General features: G+C 38.9%; 2 protein-coding genes across 3 annotated transcripts; both read left to right on the top strand.

The window, feature by feature from the left end:
• On the top strand, window positions 1–7,461 carry LOC107668693 (neuronal acetylcholine receptor subunit alpha-3-like). Its single transcript, XM_016460659.1, is given in 8 exon segments — window positions 1–105; window positions 762–907; window positions 2,714–2,758; window positions 4,636–4,745; window positions 4,825–5,263; window positions 5,412–5,469; window positions 5,472–6,028; window positions 7,028–7,461. Coding segments are annotated over 8 exon segments (1,545 nt in total). The 5' UTR covers window positions 1–44; the 3' UTR covers window positions 7,157–7,461.
• A 10,021-nt stretch (window positions 7,462–17,482) lies between these two features.
• p2ry1 (purinergic receptor P2Y1) lies at window positions 17,483–21,179 on the top strand. 2 transcript variants are annotated; one of them, XM_016460655.1, is made up of 3 exons: window positions 17,483–17,653; window positions 18,066–18,355; window positions 19,428–21,179. In XM_016460655.1, exons 2-3 carry the CDS (start codon window positions 18,317–18,319, stop codon window positions 20,520–20,522), a joined length of 1,134 nt encoding a protein of 377 aa, XP_016316141.1. In that variant the 5' UTR covers window positions 17,483–17,653; window positions 18,066–18,316; the 3' UTR covers window positions 20,523–21,179. The 2 variants fall into 2 exon arrangements, with proteins under 2 accessions (XP_016316141.1, XP_016316142.1); XM_016460656.1 differs by lacking the exon at window positions 17,483–17,653 and adding an exon at window positions 17,759–17,777.
• The last annotated feature ends 828 nt before the right edge of the window (window positions 21,180–22,007 follow it).

The raw sequence follows: 22,007 nt of genomic DNA, 5'->3' as shown, positions 1-22,007 counted from the left end.
GGACTCTGTTGGATTGATCTTCTATCGGTTCTCCGGACTGTACGATGAAAACCAGACCTCTCGTCATTTTGCACACCTGCTGCTTTCTGTTCTTTCTTCTGTCGGGTGAGTAAAGCGAGACTGAGCAATGACAGAAACACAGACCAAATGTGCGATTTAGCGGAAAAAGTCAGTTTCTAAAACGCTGACCATCTGTGACAACATGCCCCAATAGCGGCGCACGCTGTCACAGAGTATGGGGTAAATTGTCACAATGTAAACTGGCATTAAACAGCTCTTTTTAAAAACGTTTAACGTGTGTAACAAATCGTTTCAGCACATCTAAGATACTAAATTGTAAAATGTTTATGTGCATTTAGGTCTCATAACAAATCAGATCTGACGTTCTAACATGTTTTTTATTCTCTTGTAATCAGGATTAGAGGTTAATTCAGGATAACTGGGACAGTTTTTTCCCAGTCATCTCAATGGAAAAAGTATCCCAATTGATCTGAATTAACCTCTATGTATATGTGGGATCAAAACAAAATCAAGATATTGTCAAGAAAAGAGGTTTAAAATTGATGCTGATTACTTTACAATCTGGTGTTATTGCCTCCTTAAAATGAATGGCTTTGCTGTATTCTTCATTTGCTAAGTTGCTAATGCATGTGTTCAGATGCTGTCGTGTACTAAATGCACTAGCTGCTTCTCTGGTGGTGCATGTGTTCTTCTGAAGCAGTAGAGCTGATGATGTGCTGTAATGAACGTCTCTGGTCCAGATTCAGGGGTTTGTGGCTCTGAAGCCGAGCACAGGCTCTTCTCAGTCATCTTCTCCAGTTATAACCAGTACATCAGACCGGTGGAGAACGTGTCCGAGCCCGTCATCGTCCAGTTTGAGGTGTCCATGTCACAGCTGGTCAAAGTGGTAAGTGCCTGTCGAGAAAAGAACAAATGCAGGCTCATTTCCATATTGTACCCCATGCAGTTTCAGATGATTTGAGTGTGTGGTGGGGCCAGACTCATCTGTTAGCCGCACGATGAGTCTGTCTCTCTTCAGAGATGCTTGAGTTTCATCGGCTGCAGCTTCAGAGTCTCTGCGCTTGATCTCTGACCTCAGACACGCACCGATCCGTCTTCTCATCTTTCCCCTTCCTTCCCCACCCAAGAACATCTCACTTCTATTAAACACGGCGTCTGTCGAGCTTTATTTCCTTCCTCGTGTCATTCTTTCTCATTTCTTTTCTCTAGATTGTTTAATTCAACCTGATAATGATATGGTCTGTGTGATGCAAAACAAAGGCATTTCTGCAATTTCTCTGCATTCAGTCATATCTGTTTGTTATGCTTTAAAGCTTAGGGAGGTAATTTCTTGCTTTTTTGGGATGGGAGCGCAAACAACAACATTACAAAGAATGATTGCAGTATTATATTGCAGAGGAAATCTAAATATGAATTTCTCTGCCAGCACCTTTAGTGGACTGATTTTAAATTTTGACAGACTATTGGATTAAAATGGGCTCATATTGTTATAGATGACATTCTAAAGGCATATAAGGAAATGTATTATGTATAAGTAACAATGAACCCATATGGCAAAACCTTTTTTTTTTTCCCTGGCCAAAATATATTTTAAATACATGTTAAATATATGTTGTAAACAGTGAAGCTCAATTAAATATATATTTTTCGAATTGAATATAAATTTAGTTTCAACCTTCATATACCAAAATATATTTCAAAATGTATTTCAGTTGCAGGACAATACATTTCCAATCGTACAGTAGCATACATGTATGTGTTATATGTTCACATGTTTTGTAGACGACAAAGTTTTTCTTCAAATGTGACATATTCAATGTTATTTTAGTTTGATATATTATTATAGTTTTTGCTAATATTTTGAATGAGATTTTATTGTTATATCATCTGTTTTCATTTTTAAAGATTTAGTCATTATGTTGTGTTTTTGTCATTTTTATTCATTTCCGTTGTTTTTAAATTCATTTTTTATTTCAGTTTTAGTTTGAATTATTTTAGTACATCAATTTAAACAATGAAACTGAGAAATGTCGCCTTAGAAACTAGCTGAAATAAAATAAGTTTAAGTTTTTAATGTTTTATTTTATTTCAGATGACATTTATTTTAATGTTTGTAATGGTTTAATGCTAGTTTTAGTTATAATAACCCTGATGTAAATGTATTTTCTTGGATTGAAATATGTGGAGGACAAAATATTTTGAATATTTATTTTTATTTCTAAAATTTTGAAATATTACAATATTTAGTATATTTCAAAAATATACAAAAAATGGTAAAAAAATATATATTGGTAGCAAATATTTTCAGACTTTTTTTTGTTGTTGTTTATTTTGAAATATGTTTCAAAGTAACACCTTTTTTCCCGTATATGGGATTGTGAGAGTCCACCTTTTTTGAGCGTTCAAGAAAACCTCCACAAACGTGGCACTTGAAACGTTGAGCTGTACACATGGAGCATGTTTGCGTGCAGCTGGAGGTCCTTCAGGCGACGGGACTCAGGTGTTCCTCGAGCACAGCCCATCTGCTCGGGTTCGGTCCGCTCACTCCCGCTCACACTGACGCCTGGAGGATGATTGCTTATGACAGCATGCTTCTTCTTCAAGCTCTAAAATATTAATCCAGAGCTGTGTTTATTCCGCCGCAGGTGATTTGTCTGCGACTCTTAGACTCTCTCTGTTCCTTTTTCCACAGGATGAGGTGAACCAGATTATGGAGACCAACCTTTGGCTGCGACATGTAAGCCCATGCATTATTCATGCACATCCAAAGGTCATTGATGCATTTAGACAATTGGTCACAATTGTATTCACTATCTTTGCGGTCACTGTTTACAATGATTGGTGCAGCAGGTGGATTTGATTCCCAGTGGAATACAGATCTGAGATTTTGAAAAGACATGTTAAGGAGTAATGAAACAATATGAGAAACTTATAAAGGATACCAAAACCCCATTAAGGCAAGTCAGTCCACTTTATTGACAATCCAGATTCAGATTATTGATGATAGATTCCAGATCAGCAATGCAATATTCATTAGATTCACAGAACATGCATTAATGAATTAATTAATGCAAAAAGGTGCAGTGGTTCATTGAGGAAATGAGTGAGCAGGTGCCATTAAACGGGTGAAAACTAAAACAGTGATTTACCTAAAATTCTTGCATACAGTGTCATTTTGCATTATTGACACTATTTTTGTATTTAATACTGTAAAGTTGCTTTGACACAATCTGAATTGTTAAAAGCACTGTATAAATAAAGGTGACTTGACTTGACAAGGTCCTGACACCAAGTTTATTTAGTTTCTTGCGTTAGACCAGTGAAGATTATATATAATGATAGATCTCATACGTTGTTAAGAGAGTGATCATGTGAAGAGGAATAATTAAAAACTCATACAGCAAAGAGCATTGTGACCTCCTCCTGTTCATTAACCCTTAAATGGCAAATCAGTAATCACATTTAATCAAGCTAATCAAATTGAATACCAACTCTGCATGTATTGACAGTGTCAGTTCTATTAAATGTGCCTTGAGTTGGCATTGCCTCCCTAAAATATATAAAACAGGGCAAACGGGATGTGTGTGTCCTGCGTGCCTCCTTTCCTCTCGGTGACGACGGGACTTTGCTGTTGCTTTGCCAGGTTTAACCTCAGAGAGTCTGGAGAATAATAAATGAGAGCATGGCTTACAGCCGCGTCTTTGAAACACACTCAACATTGTGCTGCATAACACACAAACATGATGCAAATAACTCGTCTTCATATTTTGTGCATACAAACCCGCCAAACTACACTGGTGTAAAAAAAAAACATTTTTGGCAACACTTTACTTGAAGCCTTTATATACAGTATAATGCATTTTGCAAGTATTTTTAATGCATTAATAATTCCTTGTAATGCACCTTATTGCATGATCTCTTTAATAATTGTAACCCCATTTATAATACTAATCATTGTTAGAAAGCATATTTAATGAAAACACATGACAAACAACCAGTTTCAGCAAGTAATCTCCGATTATTATAATGCATTTTAACTTAAACTTTATTTTTGAAAGGATGTAATGCATAATAATGTACACTGTAAAAAAAAAATGCAGTAAAACAGCCAAATTCTGACAGTAACATAACAGTAATGTACTGTAGAAAAATAATGCATTCTAGGCAATATTACAGCACATTCTGAATATCTTTATAATGCATTATACATAAAGGCTTTAAGTAAATTGTTAAAATAAGTAATTGGCAGTGAATTTCACAAAGTGATGCATTGAATTTTGAACATGAATTTTTGAAGTAGAAAAACTGAAACTGTATTTTCTTGCAAAACGTATACTCCAGTAATCTTTTTTTTTTTTTACAACTTTGAAAGCTATGTAAGCCCATTTCCGCCACTGAATAAAAAATTAAACCAGGTGATTGCAGCTTTTTATCTCACAATTCTGACTTTTTTCGTGATGTAAACTTGCAATTGCATGTTATAACGTCAGAATTGCAAGATATAGACTCCAAAAAAAAGTCAGAATTGTTCGATTCGCAATTACCTTTTTTATTTGTATTCAGCAGCGGAAAGGGAAAACTCATTTTTGTTCTGTGTCTTCCTACTTTTCGTAGATTTGGAACGATTATAAGCTCAGGTGGGATCCCAAGGACTTTGGAGGCGTTGAGTTCATCCGTGTTCCGTCCAAGAAGATTTGGAAACCAGACATTGTGCTGTACAACAAGTAAGTTCTCCGTTCTGCTCCTCGCTTCGATATTGACCTCGTCAGTCCTTCATGATCAGTTTCTGTTTCCAAACCGCAGCGCAGTCGGTGATTTCCAGGTGGACGACAAAACGAAAGCTCTTCTGCGCTACAACGGAGACGTCACCTGGATCCCACCGGCCATCTTCAAGAGCTCCTGCAAGATCGACGTCACCTTCTTCCCGTTCGACTACCAGAACTGCACCATGAAGTTCGGCTCATGGACCTACGACAAAGCCAAGATCGACCTGGTGCTCATCGGCTCCACCATCAACCTGAAGGATTTCTGGGAAAGTGGCGAGTGGACGATCATCGACGCTCCCGGATACAAGCACGACATCAAGTACAACTGCTGCGAGGAGATCTACACGGACATCACGTACTCACTCTACATCCGCCGGCTGCCGCTCTTCTACACCATCAACATGATCATTCCCTGTCTGCTCATCTCCTTCCTCACCGTTCTGGTGTTTTATCTCCCGTCCGACTGTGGAGAGAAGGTGACCTTGTGCATTTCCGTTCTCCTCTCCCTCACTCTACATCCGCCGGCTGCCGCTCTTCTACACCATCAACATGATCATTCCCTGTCTGCTCATCTCCTTCCTCACCGTTCTGGTGTTTTATCTCCTGTCCGACTGCGGAGAGAAGGTGACCTTGTGCATTTCTGTTCTCCTCTCCCTCACTGTTTTCCTCTTGGTCATCACCGAAACCCGTCCACGTCTCTCGTCATCCCTCTGATCGGAGAGTACCTGCTCTTCACCATGATATTTGTGACTCTGTCCATCGTGATCACAGTGTTTGTGCTCAATGTGCATTACCGCACGCCTAAGACGCACACCATGCCCGGCTGGGTTCGGAAAGTGTTCCTCGGTCTGCTCCCTTGGGTCATGTTCATGACGCGGCCTGAGAAAGAGCCGGAGAGGAAGACCAGACCTTGCGCTCTTCACGCTCCAGGTCTGGTTTCCAGCAAGCAGACGAATGTTTCGCGCCGGGCTCCTCTGCTGCTGTGCTCCTCTGAGCTCACCAACCTGAGCGAGGCCTCGTCTAAGACGGCGCCTGGCTTTCTGTGTCGAGACGGACGATGCCTGGGGAAGCAACAAGGCACTAACGTCTCCAGCGCAGGAGCAGAAGACGGAGGGAGTCCGTGCTCCAGCTCTGAGTCTCTGGACGCTGGGTTTCTGTGCATGTCTCCACAGGTGAGAGACGCCATAGAGAGCGTCAAGTACATCGCTCAAAACATGAGGCTACAGAACGAGGCCAAGGAGGTGAGAGAACTGACATCAAATCAATCCATAATTCATTGTTATTGTTGACTCGTTTTATTCCTAGGTCTTCAGTATTTAGTGTTAAACAAGCAGGGGATCCTGCAAGGAGAAAAATAAAGCACGTTTCTGCTTCTGGAGTGCTGAACTCTATCAGCTGTCTGTATGAGTCGTCTGAGTGTTCACTTTGACTCTGTAAAGCCTGACTTAGGAAATAATAGTCAGAAAAATCTAATTTTATGAAATGGAACAGTTTATTGGACCTTTAGACAGAATCTAAAAAATTAGTTTGCGTATGTGCTTTTCGTTGAGTATCATATTTGATCCATCAGGCTTTTATGGCTCATATACAGTGAGAATATGGAGACAGTTTGGTGCAGATGCTGATATTTCTATGATGAAACTCTGCTGCTTGTAATATAAATCAGTGAGATCTTTCTAAAAGTAGAGAAGATGCTGACATAAAATGATCTAAATATCAGTCGTCTCTATATCTCCAGTAATCTGTCTCAGTAAGAAGAGACTGAAATGCTCCAAACATATAATGCAGTGATTGAGAGCTGAAGAAATAAAGGCTCCTCAGAAGATGTGAGATGTTCTGGAGGCTTGTGAAGATCATTCCTCTGCTGAGGAACAGTGAAAGTAAAGCTTCTGGAAACAAACGCTCCTCAAAAGATCCTGAGGATCAGATTTGAGACTCTAAAACATGATTGATGGAGAATCAAGTAAAGCTGAGCTGCTTCAATCCAGTAAGTGTTCATCTGGAGATATTACTGCAGTTATTCTGACGCTTACTTGATCAAAACCAGTCAAGATCTGACACGAGAAGCTCCAGCTGAAGCTGGACGTTTGTACAGTTACACTAAAAGAGATTTGACTGGATAAAAAACTCAGGAGATTGTGTGTGAAACAGCAGAGTTTGATAATTTAGAGCCTTAGAAATCTGCACATCAAATATGATCCAGAGTTCATGTCTTGCTCTTCCAACCCTTGTGTTTAAAGGTCCAGGACGACTGGAAGTATGTGGCGATGGTGATTGACCGGATCTTTCTGTGGGTGTTTGTCCTCGTGTGTATTCTGGGTACGGCTGGACTCTTCCTGCAGCCGCTGCTGATGAGCGAGGACATGTGACGACTTCACATCCCAACATTTTCATAGCCAGAACCTAATTTCCAGCAACCTTAACTCAGCATTTTTATATCATGTTTCGGTTAGAGTTTAATTAAAAGGCATTGGTTTACAGGTTGGTTGACTCTGGGACTTTTAAGAGCTCAAACGGAGCAGCTAAAATGAGGATCATCATCGACTTTCAAGAAGATTTCTAAGTACCCACCCGACGGCTTACTGTCCTCCTTTGTCAATTCCTATTTCCATCAAAGTCATGCAACCCGGCTGCATTATATAAGGCTAAATAAGGCTAAAACACATTTGGCCGATGACTGTAGATGGAGTATCAGAGAAGAGTATTCAAGTGTTGTCTTAAAGGAGTAGTTCACCAAAAATGGACATTTATTCACCCTTGAGTTGTTTCTTTTCTTTTTTTTTTTTTCAATTTAAAGAATGATCACGCAGGTCTTTTCTGTGTTTCACAGTAAGCTCCAAAATGACAAAAAAGCACCATAAAAGTAGTATGTACAAACTGCTTTTTTCCCCTCAATGATAAACAGGCTGTAATTACAGTTGTTCGCGGATAATCTTCCCCTCTAGTCAGCTGTGTAACTCATGAATGAAAGAATCGTACGGTCCATTCAAGTCCTTGTAATGAAAAGAGCTGCGTGTAGATTCTTCAGAAGTTCTGCTTTTGTGTTCCTTCAAATCTGACTGTCTGTAAACTCACACATTCCTTCGTGAGATATGGCTGCTGTTTGTTGTCACGTATGATCATTATTTTTTACATTAAAAATGATTTTAATCCATCTAAAAACACTTGTCAGGCATGTTCTTGGGCAAAGTCACAATCTCCTTGTTGTGAGTGTTGTATACTTTCAGGTAAAAACCACCACCTAGTGGATACTTTGAGCAAGTCCCTGGTGAAAAGACTGGATGATTCTGTGTAATTCAGTAATGGGTCTCTAAAACAGTCAAAATACTTTTTTCAAACATGTAATGGGTGTCCGCTCTCTGTACATGTTCATATGTTCTGAATGTATGATGTAAAACCTTGATGCACACTTTCAGCTTTCTGAGGAATCCTGCAAATAAAGACCGACTGAGGACTATGAAGTTCTTCTGTTCTACTGTCACCAATGTTGGCTAGCTGAAAATGATTTATCTTCAGTTTTGTGAGAATTTCAGTGTATTTCAGAATGTCAGTATCTTTCATAGGCAGTAACGTTTTTATAACACACTGTAAATTACTGTCATGCACCTGAATCTCCGTTACTGTGAAGTTAACATAGCTTGCATAAAGCAATAAACCAAATCAGTTGTTCCTGTCAGTAGCATCTAGACTTGATATGAAGCAAGCTTAGAGCCAAAAATGAATGATCATATTGACAACTTATTAGCAACCTATTAATAATAGCAACACTGTGTTGTATTCAGTTGCATCTTCATTTATACTGCACATCCACACCAAGCAGAAAGCTCTTAATCCAAGGCTTTCAAATGTTAGGGTCTTTCTTAAAATCAAGTGATTTTTAGTCGTTGAAACGCAATCAGCAGCGAAAGAGAACTAACTCATTTGGCTATATGCGCGCACATGTGCAGACGGTGCTCAGAGCGCGGGAGTATTTTTGCGGCTTTATAGGCCTTGAACGCTTGAATACACACACTTGTATGTGTCAAAATGCCCGTCTTTGCAAGTATCTTCATAAACACAGTCATTTCGGTCTTAAGTGAATGCAAACAGATGAAAAAGAAAACATGTGTGTAACAGTATATCGGATACGGTCAGCTCTTAAAGTGACAGCAGTCTAATATTCCTGCTGCCTGTCATTCATGTTAATCAAACAACACAACAAAAATAAATCTCCCACTGCTCTTGACTAAATCACGTTTGTAACTTGAATAAGCAACAATTGATTACTTTATACAATGTATGTAGCATTTCTTATTTATTTGTTCTACTGTAGTTTTTGTTCACATTACTTGTAATTAGTTTCTTCTTATTTAATCGCTAACTTTTTATTAAATTTTTTTTGTGATATTGACACTTGAGACAAGAATTATGAAATTTATATGGTATCGAAAATTACTCGTATTGTAATATAATATATATTTTTCACGGTGAGTGAAATCAGCCCGCTTGTTCTTTATATGCCTGCAATATACTGAAAATACACAAGTTTATAACTTTCCTTTGTTTTCACAGGGAATGTGAATAGGAGCATTATTGTAGTACTCCCACAATATTAAAGCACTCTCAGAGAACAATGTGAAAATCATGCAAGTCCTCATCCTGATATTCACACATTTACATTTATTCCTTTAGCAGATGCTTTTATCCAAAGCGAATTACAACTGAATCACATAGTATATGAGTATATCAGTGAGTATATCACTGATTTCAATCTAATCCATTACCAGAAATCAAGGTTACTGCTTTTATGGCAACTAAATAAAACAGCAAATAAATTAATAAAACCAGCCTTTGTAAACCACACTGCTCTACGTTTTGGGTCACAATGCAAACACAAGCACAACGGCTCTGTCTCCATACGGATATATAGACATCTGTAATGCATGTTATATTTATAACACGGCTTTATTTTGAAATATACGCAAACTGAAGTCTAATATCAATGTGAGGTGATTTTTAGAGAAGCTTAATGATTGTGTGACTCTTTTTGGCAAACCACTAAAAGTAAACCTTGAGATTTACAGAGAATACAACAATAAAACTGAAGCTTTTCAGCTCATTTTTAAACATTACATTTTTTTAACCCAAAAGGCAAAGATGACTGAGTTAGTTTAAACAGTTGAGCTAGTAGAAACAGATTTCACAATCAATCTAGCTAAAGAAAATGTATTCAACATGTGTCTGGGTTTTTTCATAAATGGCCACAAGGTGGCGCTATTTCTACAGCATTACAGCAGTGAAGTGTACACACTTGTCATCAGTAGGCCTTTGTCTGAAAGCAATAATGAGCTGAATACAATGTGCTTATTGTTATTATTACCCACTTTAACTATCACTACCAAAATACAAAGAAAGAATGATTCATGATTCTTCTAGGAATGTGTCACTATATCAGTGTAGAATTGTGTGTTGACTGCTGTTTAAGTGTTTGTTCTCATTTCTCTGTCTGCACTATTAGTTATTGTACAGTGAGTTAATTATCTCACAGCATTTGGTGTATGGTTTGGCAGCAGCACATTGTAGATTCATCTGAGGTCAATTAACTCACTACACTGTCAGAGTGAATGAGACAAGCATGACTGAAAATACAAATACAACGTAAAGGTAATTTGGCTCATTAAGACTACATATAATCAATGCAGTCTTCATGAAGAAATATATACGAAAGGTAGAGAAACCCCATCATGTTTCCTCTCACTAAGCAGCACTCTCTCTTGGGCTTTCTCTAATGTGATAGCACCTATGCACTGCGAGAACTATTATATCAGTGTTGCACAGCTAGGAGAGTGGATCATTAGTTATCAGTTTCTTCAAGTAGAGAGAGCTCTGCTGTGATAACGGGACAGATAAAGGGTAAAGGGGGAGTACACTGATTGGAGAAAGTGGACAAACCCTCTGCTGTCATAGCGACCGTGTGAAGATGATGTAACGAGTCTGCAGTAAACCTCAGAGCCGGGGCAAGTCCTATTATAAATCTGATGTGGCCTGAGTCCCTGCAACCTTTTCACCTCATAAATTAGACTTAAGTTAAGTGGTTCGATATCTGCCCTCTGCTTGCAGACTGTAAAATTGTTTAGCAGCTGCAGGATTTTTATTTCATACTGCCCTGAAGAAGCTCATATTGACATTTGCATCAAAAACAAATGATCTTTTACAGCGTTTACATTAGGTATGGTTAACCTGACTTAAGTGATCGCAAATAATAAACAAGTAATAACTGAAACAACAAGCTTACATTATTTATTATTCTAGGTTAATATTCATTTCGGCATGCATTTGTGTTTTCTGCATTGCATACATTAACATTGCATAATTAATTATGAACAAGCATCATGTTTATATAACAGTGTATATGGTTATGTAATAACACAATAGTAAATGTATGAATTACCATTAATGCTTTACAGTAAGGTTTCATTTTTAATGAAATTAAAAGTTAGTTATTAGTTAACGTGAACTAACGTTGAAAAGTACTTCAAAGCATTGATTAATCTTAGTTGATGTCCATTTCAAAGTTTACTAATACATTATTAAATCAGTAGTTGTAACTAACTAACAATGAACAGCTGTATTAATAAAAATACTGTAATACATGTATTGCTCATTGTTAGTTAATGGATTAACTAATGGGCCCTTATCGTAAGGTGTTACCAAAAATGCTGTAAAAAATTGCTGTTCATTGTTAGTTTATGACATCTAATCCGTTAACTACCCTGCAAAAAGTGGTAACCTGCAATCTTAAAGAGCTATTTCTATCTGATTTTACTCATAAAAATGTTGCTGATATAAATTAATGCATATAGATTGATTGAGTGATGTTAAATAATATATTTAACCAGTTAATTTAGATATTTGCCTATTGTTTTTTAAGGACAGTACTAAAGCAATACTCAAGTTTATGATCTGTACTACTTTTTAAAATGCTACACATCTTAGAGCTTCAGCAAGGTGTATATAAACTATGAGGATATGCGTGTAAAGTAATGTCACGCTACTGTCTGCTCTCAGTCTGTCATCAGTCTGCAGTATAAAACAGTATCTAAAAGCAAACACTATTGGGCCAAAGTTCAAGGTTCGAGCCTCGCATACTGTAAGAAGTCTTTATTATCCTGGAGTTAAAGTGTGATTGAACTGACTGTCTCTCTGCAGCTGTGTGTGTGTTTGGGTCGCTCTCCACAGACCGGTCAATTTCAGTGCTATTTCCTGTCCTCCGGCCCCTGACCCAAACACATGCACTTCTGTGTATGTTACGCAGCAGCTTAAAAATGTTCCCACAAGCAAACGTTCTCTTTCTTGAAGACGTCTTCTCACAAACACTAGTATAAGGATTAATGATTTCAAGCTTTAGTCTAAAATGTATGCTGCTGCATGCTTAGTGTACTTTGTATCATTTGATATCATTGTCATATTAAATGTCTCAGATCGGAAAGGATGTGTGTGTGTGCGTGTGTGTGTGTGTGTGTGTGTGTGAGAGAGAGAGAGAGAGAGAGTGTGTGTGTGTGTGTGTGTGTGAGAGCGAGAGAGAGAGAGAGAGAGAGAGAGTGTGTGTGTGTGTGTGTGTGTGAGAGCGAGAGAGAGAGAGAGAGAGAGAGAGTGTGTGTGTGTGTGTGTGTGTGAGAGCGAGAGAGAGAGAGAGAGAGAGAGAGTGTGTGTGTGTGTGTGTGTGTGAGAGCGAGAGAGAGAGAGAGAGAGAGAGAGTGTGTGTGTGTGTGTGTGTGTGAGAGCGAGAGAGAGAGAGAGAGAGAGAGAGTGTGTGTGTGTGTGTGTGTGTGAGAGCGAGAGAGAGAGAGAGAGAGAGAGAGTGTGTGTGTGTGTGTGTGTGTGAGAGCGAGAGAGAGAGAGAGAGAGAGAGAGTGTGTGTGTGTGTGTGTGTGTGAGAGCGAGAGAGAGAGAGAGAGAGAGAGAGTGTGTGTGTGTGTGTGTGTGTGAGAGCGAGAGAGAGAGAGAGAGAGAGAGAGTGTGTGTGTGTGTGTGTGTGTGAGAGCGAGAGAGAGAGAGAGAGAGAGAGAGTGTGTGTGTGTGTGTGTGTGTGAGAGCGAGAGAGAGAGAGAGAGAGAGAGAGTGTGTGTGTGTGTGTGTGTGTGAGAGCGAGAGAGAGAGAGAGAGAGAGAGAGTGTGTGTGTGTGTGTGTGTGTGAGAGCGAGAGAGAGAGAGAGAGAGAGAGAGTGTGTGTGTGTGTGTGTGTGTGAGAGCGAGAGAGAGAGAGAGAGAGAGAGAGTGTGTGTGTGTGTGTGTGTGTGAGAGCGAGAGAGAGAGAGAGAGAGAGAGAGTGTGTGTGTGTGTGTGTGTGTGAGAGAGAGAGAGAGAGAGAGACTATCATACCTTATTTGGCCTGGAAAATAAATGTCTAGCACAAAGACAGTCACCTGTCAGGACTTTATATTTTTATTAAAGAACGTTTAGAGCTGAGTGAACAACTACAAGGTATATTTAGCTCAAGAACAAGCAGAGAGAGGGTAAAACTGTCTGTCTGACATTATAGACCAGTTGATCAATATTTATATTTCTAGTATATGCTAGTATATTTATATTCCTTTTTATATTTCTAATAAAACTAAGTTCTGCAATCTACATGACACCAAGCAGAAAACTTTGAATTGATGCCACACTTATCTACGGATAATCTTACCATATTCGTCTGCATGCATCAAATGAGATTAAAGAAGAAAAAAATAGAATATGGTATTATTGGGGTCAAAGCACCCTGCTGTTCGGCTAAAGACACAATAATTGATGTCATCATAAATATCTTGCGGGCTTTTCCATTTGTTGACATGATTAGATAATGATAGGCCTATTTAATATAACTTATTAAGGTGGATGTCCAAATCACCATATTTGTCATATTTTAAAAAGCAATATGATATCAATCATATCAAATACCATTTATTGTTACCGTAAAGCCACATGAAATTTTTGAGATCTCTTTCAAGTAAAAAGCTTTCATAATCTTTTTTTTATTCTGTTTTTCAATCATCTTAAAGGTGTAATGCAGTCCCAGTATGCAAAGTCCAAAGTCTGCACACTAGATACTAACACCAAACAGGAAATGACTTCAACTGAGGAGGAAGGATGATAAATCTCAGATAGATGCTGCACATCCCACTGTACTTTTTGATCCTCGAGTTTGGTGGCGAGGACGATGTACTAAAGCACTGCCTCTAAAGGTTTTTGAGAGGATTTTTTGGGTCAGCTATAAATTAATCTCTGCACTGTGAGCTGCTTTCTCAGTGGACAGCGGATTCTTAATGGAAAAATAAAAATATGACGTAAAATACATTCATACAGGTTGTGTTGGAGGAGAAATCGATTCTCTGCGCTCCAGGAGAGAAAGATACAGCCACAATGAAGCCCATTAGGACACACTACGCAACTCAGCATTTTGCCCTGCACCGCTCGGAGTGAAAGCTTTAATGTACACCATTAAGTCATGTTTCGAAGTATTAGCGTGCTTTCTCATCTGCTGTCAGACCGCTGCAATCAGACCATCATCAAGCACACATTTTGTACAGGGTTTGTTTTCTTATTACGCACAGCAGTTTTGATTTATCTGTGCATGCAGGAAATTAATCATTAATTTGTTCATGTTAACAAACTCGCTTTATAGCACTTTATGAAAATAAGCGGAGGATGGCAACATATTTTGATATTGGCTGAATCATAATGCACAACAAATGACACGGATGAGTGTACTATACTTGAGACCTTTTTACAAGACATTTGTGTTGCATGTGCGTAATACTATTGAGCATGTAACACATTAGTATTTTGATCTGGGATCTCTTAGCATACTATAAAAATGTCCTAATTGGTAACGAAACAACATTTATTGTTTAACACCGTAAAGCTGCTTTGACACGATCAGTATTGTATAAAGTGCTATAGAAACAAAGGTGACTTGACTTAATTAAATTGTGGCAAATTTGACTGTCGTTCAATGCAAACAACATCCTGCACAGCTTATATTATGTTCCCTGTAACGGTGCATGACCATTTTTTTATTTACTTGGTAAGTAGCCTTGTATGTAATATGCGGGATAATGCATAAAATAAAAAACAAACCCAGATGGGTGATAAGGATCTCGTATCAGCCTGCCAGGGTTTACTTTGCAGTAACGGCAGGCTGGTTCTACTTCATTCCTTACATAATCATGTGTGACAAACAATACACATTAAGTGCCAGTATTGCTTTGTAAATGTAGTGGGCTAATAGCGCCATTGCTCAAACTGAGCTATTATAAACTGTATCTGTACAGAATATCTCACGGCATTTATTGAAAACATGAAAATGTGCAATACATTTAAAGACTTTTCTGTATAAATGTCAACAGATCGTTCTGCTTCCATATCCTGCGGTCGGTCGCTGACAGAAGAGGAGGCCAGGTGAGCAGAAAGATGGACTTTCCTGTACAGTGAACAGAGTAAGAAGACATTAGGATCAATAATGTCAGTTCTGACAAATATCTGAAGCCTCACAAGAGGAGGGAAGAGAGGGTGCAGAAGCCAGAGATGGATGAGCTGTGCTCATACCGCATGAAACGATTGATATATATGTGATCTTTCAATGGCATTACCGTATTAGACACAGTTAACACAATAATACTACATAACATATGAAAAACAAGAGGATGCTGATGACAGAAGCACAAATTTCCGGCTGTTCTTGCTCTGAGAACGCATCTGAATCAGACTGACGGACCACAGCTAATAGACTCCCGTTCTGTGTTCAGTAAAGGTTCCTGTAATAGGCTTCCTTAGTAATTATCTCAAGTGATTCAGTCAAAACTCATGAAAAATGGATGGACATGCATATATCTACATCTAAAGGACAAAAATAAAATTTCCACAGTTCAGGCTTGTGCTTTACAGGTTCCCAGATTACGCAGACCACTGAATTGTACAGTTAAAAAACTGAAAACCGTTGAATTTTCCCTGCATTTATTATTATGCTTCAGTGGGGCTGAAATTAGTGTGATTTGGGTAAAAAGTCTAGGCTACTCTAAATGCAAATGTAATCAAATGTTTGCATGTTTTCAGAATGAATTCTCTGACAGAATTGTGATGCATCTAACACAGATATCATCAGTAAGTACTGATTTAAAATTTGTGGGTGTGTATGTGCAAGAAAAAAAAAGTGTTTACTTCCACCAAAATAGCAAGAAATAACTCAGTAAACATTCAATTGAAGCAGTCCTACAGTGAGCTAATAGCCTTTGGCTTGTGTAAGCACCAGTGAGAGGGTTTTTCTCATGCTGTCAAACACAGGGAAACAGGTGCAGCTTGTTTCTTTGCCTTTTTCACTAACTCTCTCTCTGTCTGCCAGATCTCATCTCTACACAGCTGGGATCTGGGATTTATATGTGTACATGTGTGCATGAGAAACACACACTCTCTCACACACACACACACACACATTCACAGCGTACTTCAGTGTACCAATTTAGTTGCACAGCAGGGTGTTTGCATGAGCTGTAACCATCGAGAAGAGAAAATACTGTTAGCTGCAATGGAGGAGCAAACCTGCAGAAATAAAAAATGGAATAATAATGGAACAATGAGAAAATAAATAAAGAATTCCTAAAACAAATGTAATTAATTTTTTATTAAAAGTCAATCTTAAATTAATTTTGTGATCTTGTGTCTTTTTCCCTTTAATTATTTCATATATGTATATATATATATATATATATATATATATGTGTGTGTGTGTGTGTGTGTGTGTGTGTGTGTGTGTGTGGCTGCTAGATTTGAGTCAAGGGTCTTTCATCAGAGACATTCAGCCAAGTCTGTCTCAAAAGAAAAGAGGAAGGTTTACTCCATAATTCTTCATCCTGGCACTTCTCGCTTTCGTTTCTGTTGCCTGTGTTTGATTGTGCATGCAGTGTGTGTGGAAATAGACACTGTAACAATGTTCCCTCAGATTCTGCTCACTTATATTGAAACCTTAGTCTGTTATTCTCACAGTTCTCTTCCATTCTCTTTAGCCTTGACTACAGACTAAACACATGCAGAAAAGGAAAACAATCTGATGTTCCTGTAATTCATGGCAAGTATACAGTGGCGCTTCCACAAAGCTGATAAATGCCTCTGCGGTTACATGAAAACATCTGCTGCTCAAGACGAGCTCTGATTATTAGTTTGTATATTTCTGTGACTTTCAAAGAGCATGGAACAAAAAGTGACATCAAAAGAGATCAGATGAAGGAAGGACACATGAAATAAAGAGGAAATATGTCACTGTCAGATATTGTGCAAAACTTTCACATTCGAAAAATTATAAATACGATCATGATAATAACAGTATGATATTTCCTACTAAAGGAAAGGTCTGCTATAGTGCAAAACATTTTGCTTTCTCTAAATGAAGTGTGTTACTCAAAAGTGAGCTAAATCTAACAAAACTTCTTTGATATTAAAAAAAAAGGTAAATAATTTTAAATTACAAAACAGACCCTGTTATTTTCGCGGGTTCCTGTTAGTCTGTACACTCTAAAAAATGCTGTGTGTGTGTGTGTGTGTGTGTGTGTGTGTGTGTGGATCTGTTTCTTGCACGAACTCATCAGGTTGTAAAACCTGTTTCGGTGGCCCGGACATGCAGCCTGTGCTCGACATGTGGTTTTCTAAGTGAAGCATAATGTGAGTGTGTGAGTCTGAGATCGGCTGTGCAGTAGCTATACGCAGAGCACATGAAGAACTGAAACAAGAAGCGATTCCAGCGTTTGCTCGCGGGCTCATGATCATTATCCGCCCTGCGTCCCTCCGACAAACACAGCCGCTGCGCCGAGGCTCCAGACCGAGTCATTACAGCGAGTCGAATCGCTCGGACGGTTCGTTTCAATTATTCAGTTTTACAACAAAAAAAAAAAGGGGTGTGATTTAATTTTAAATGTACAAACGATTTAGGGGCAGCAATAATGTGCATTCACACGAGCTTCAGAATAAAGGGTTAATGTATGGCATATTTATTAATTCTATGGCTTCAGTTATTTCTATGGATTCCTATTCGTATTTGTTTTATTATGCAAAAATGTTTACTTAAATAGCTTATTAATATTTATTAATGTGTCATTGCTTACGTTTATTCATGGGGTGAATTTAGGGACGCTTTTCCACTGAAATGACCCAAATGTCCCAGTTATCCTGAATTAACCCCAATGCATTGTTTAGTGAAATTCTATTCCATTTGATGTTGTCACTCGTATTGAGACACTAACTGTGCTTTCTGTTTGCTTCTGGAAGTGTGTCAAGGTGGATTACGACTCGACCTCTTTATAGTTTCACTCCTCGGTTCATATGAATCATTACAGAAGAGTCGGTTCGTTCAGAGCGATTCGGTCATCGGCTCGTGCGGAGTCGGTTTGGCTCGCGGCGCAGTGAGTGCCGGTGTCGGTGAGAGAGAGAGTCGCTCTTATCCGAGAACTGTAGCGAAGCAGACATTCCTGTGGCGGGAAAGCAGGCTCTCACATCCATGCTGCTGTCGGTTCCGGTAAATGCGCTCGAGGAATGCGGGCTACACGAGCGTCTGGCTGGTGAGTGAGACCGACTTTTGCTCTTTCGCTCCAAGGAATTGGTGATTATGCAATTGTTTGTTTATTTGTTTGTTTGCGTTGAAATGGCTGCTCGGGGGACAAATGACTTGTTATTACATTGTTGTCATGTTCCTGTCCGTAGCTGAAGTGAATTAGGCGCAGAGTGTTGTTATAAACTTTCCCTGCTCTGCGTCTGCTCTCCGGTGATTTTACGGCTAGTACTGTATCAGATGCTGCTAAATCAAGTGCCATATCACGCATACATGCTTTGTGACTTAACATCTTCCAGAATGAAGATATGGCACAGGACGCGAGACACACATGATCTAACTATTATATTTAAAACAACAAACAAACAATTGGTTAGAAATGATGTGAGTAATACGCTTTCTACAAATCGTGGAATCTTAAATAAAGTCTTCAGATCATGCATGTTAAAATTAAATATATCCATTTGATGATAAGAATCTCAAAACCATTCATGCATTGACACTCAGCTTGAATGTCTCTTTGGTAATATGCCAAAACTGTGGGTGGTGTGGCGCCTGATCTTTCATATATATATATATATAGGTTGCAGGTTCAAACCCTGATCCATCATCACTGTAGCCTTGATCAGGGGACATTAATCGCAGACGGTTCTTGGCCCTTTGCTCATATGAGTCCCTATAATCATTGCTTGCAAATATATATTTATTATGTTTCTTTATTTGCCATTACATTTTTAAACATCCTAAACTGTTTTGCTTTTTTTTTCCAGTTACAGTGTTTTATCTGTATCTGTTTCCAATTCAATTTAAAATACTGAATTCAATCTAATAGTCTATTAACATTTACTATTTGTATATATTTAGAAAATGTCTTCACCCAAATGCATAATGCATTAAATTTTATTTGATTCAAACTTTTTGTTTAAACTTTCAACTTTGGTGTAAGAAACCCTTATTATCTTGATGTTCTAATGGATAGCAGAAATAGCAATTGATCAATTTTGGCTGCAATCTGAGTGGAAATAAAGCTTCTCTCTGGAGCATATTTGGGTTAATAATGTAGGTTAATCGTTTTCTCGTAGATCGCAGACCTGCTGATCGTTGACATCATGACGGCGGAGTTCAGTAACCTGACGTCGCTCGTGAACAACATGAGCGAGTTTTCCAACCACACGGCGAGATGCTCGTTAACCAAGACCGGCTTTCAGTTTTACTATCTCCCCATCGTCTACATCATCGTGTTCATCGCAGGCTTTATCGGGAACAGCTTGGCCATATGGATGTTCGTGTGCCACATGAGGCCCTGGAGCAGCATCTCCGTCTACATGTTCAACCTGGCGCTGGCGGATTTTTGTTACGTGCTCTCGCTTCCATTCCTCATCTTCTACTACTTCAACAAAACAGACTGGATTTTCGGAGACGTCTTATGCAGACTGCAGAGGTTCATCTTCCACGTGAATCTCTACGGAAGCATCCTGTTCCTCACGTGCATCAGCGTGCACAGATACTCCGGCGTCGTGCATCCGCTCAAATCGCTCGGGAGGCTGAAAAAGAAGAACGCCGTTCGCACCGTCGCGTTCGTTTGGTTCATAGTCGTGGTCGGCATCTCTCCCATCCTTTACTACTCACGAACTGGCCCTAAGAAGGGGTTAACGACGTGCTACGACACCACGACCGAAGACGAGCTGCCTGGATACTTCATTTACAGCATGTGCATGACGGTGTTCGGCTTCTGCATCCCGTTCATCATCATCCTCAGCTGCTACGGCGGCATCGTCAAAGCCCTCATCTGCAACGACATGGACAACGCGCCGCTGAGGAAGAAGTCGATATACCTGGTCATCATCGTGCTCACGGTGTTCGCCGTCTCCTACCTGCCCTTCCACGTCATGAAGAACCTGAACATGCGAGCCAGACTGTACTTCCAGAGCGCGGATATGTGTGCCTTCAACGACCGCGTGTACGCCAGCTACCAGGTGACCCGCGGCCTGGCCAGTCTCAACAGCTGCGTGGATCCTATCCTGTACTTTCTGGCTGGAGACACGTTCAGACGCAGGCTGTCCAGAGCCACCAAAAAGTCCTCAAGGAAGGGAGATCACCCCCTGCAGTCCAAGAGCGAGGAGACGGCGCTGAACAGCCTGCCGGAGTACGTCCAGAACGGGGACAAGCGGGTCTGACCTTCCCTTAGACTGATGCTTTAAAGATGTAGAGTATTTGAAATCATCGTACTGTACTCTGGTCAGTGTTATACTCGTGTGTAGCTTTTAACGTTTTCGTCTAATGTGATTTTACTGAATGAGCAACCACTAACTGACCGTTTCATGTTTTAACAGTCACAAATATAACAAGCACTGGCGTTTAGGTGAGGACTGTTGTGTTTTCTGTGAATAGTCAGGATGCACTAGATATTTCCACATCATTAATTCTCTACCTGTTTGCTTAAAGCATCCGAGATGTGTTTGTGAATTGATATGTATTCTGCTGTTACTGATGTGTGACTCAAAAGAATATCAGCCCATGAATTATGAAGGGACTCTTATAGCCATGTTTTAAATAGTCGATAAATACTGTAATGTATTTCACTTTAATGAGATGTAGTATTTAAAGCTAAAACAAATACAGAGGCCTAAATTAAAAGTACATTAATGGCTCTTTATTATCAGGTCTACCAAAAACGGTGGGTTGCAGAAGAATTGTAGTCATGTATTATTTCTCACCTGTTGTTTAATTATTCTGTTTTTTGAAAATGTGTAGTTTAACAATTAGACGTAACAATACTGGTCAAAGGTTTGGAATAATTGAGATTTTTTTCTGCTCACCAAGGCTGCATTTATTTGGTCAAAATTACAGTAAAAACAGTAAAATTGTGAAATATTATTGCAATTTAAAATAGCGGTTTCCTATGTGAATATAATGTAAAATGTAATTTATTTCTGTGATGCAAAGCTGTGATTTCAGCAGCATTACTACAGTCTTCAGTGTCAGAAAATTTTTTAAAATAAATCATAATTACTCCAAACATTTGCTTGGCTGTGTAAAACGAAACACTGCTGCGCCCATTTAGGCCACAAAACAACTTATATTAATATATATATATATATATATATATAAACAAATAACAGAAATATATATAGTATTAATAAAATGACAAATTATAGCAATGATGATTATATTTTTTATTGTTGTAGACTAAAAATAAAAACTTAGCTTTTTTATTGTTGTAGCTTGATCATTTAGTTTAAAAACTTTTTATTGGTCATAAAATTGCAATATCATTCAGATAATTGAAGTTGTTTACTGTATGTTGAATGAGGTTTAATGCACTGATTTGGTGAACTGCTTTAAATGACTATCCTTCAGTCTAATTCCACAGAGGTTCCTCTTATTCTACTTTCTCGCTCCATTCCTCTGTCTTTTGTTCTATCTACTGTCCTGTCTTTCTTTAGTTTCTTCACACCCATCTAGTTCAAGCCCATAGATATCAGCCAGTGGCGCCGGAGTCACATTGCACACAGTGCCCCGTTCTTTTCCCCGAGCGCCGCGACTCTTTGTACCTCTCACAGGAAAGAACAAGACAGGAAGAGGAATGAGGGAGGAATAAATAAAGCTGCATTTTCTTTTCCTCCCAGACTTCTCCTAGCCACTCTTTGTGAGGTGAACAA

This window comes from Sinocyclocheilus anshuiensis, unplaced genomic scaffold (assembly GCF_001515605.1).
Source record: "Sinocyclocheilus anshuiensis isolate Anshui unplaced genomic scaffold, SAMN03320099.WGS_v1.1 scaffold3874, whole genome shotgun sequence".
Lineage (NCBI taxonomy): Eukaryota > Metazoa > Chordata > Actinopteri > Cypriniformes > Cyprinidae > Sinocyclocheilus > Sinocyclocheilus anshuiensis.
The sequence above is the reverse complement of the archived record's forward strand: the minus strand, read 5'-3'. Positions and strand labels throughout refer to the sequence as shown.

Coding starts and splice junctions, on each gene's coding strand:
- p2ry1 (XM_016460655.1), top strand. CDS start 18,317: ATGCGCTCGAGGAATGCGGGCTACACGAGCGTCTGGCTG. Junction 18,356..19,427: donor GCTACACGAGCGTCTGGCTG/GTGAGTGAGACC, acceptor GTTTTCTCGTAG/ATCGCAGACCTGCTGATCGT.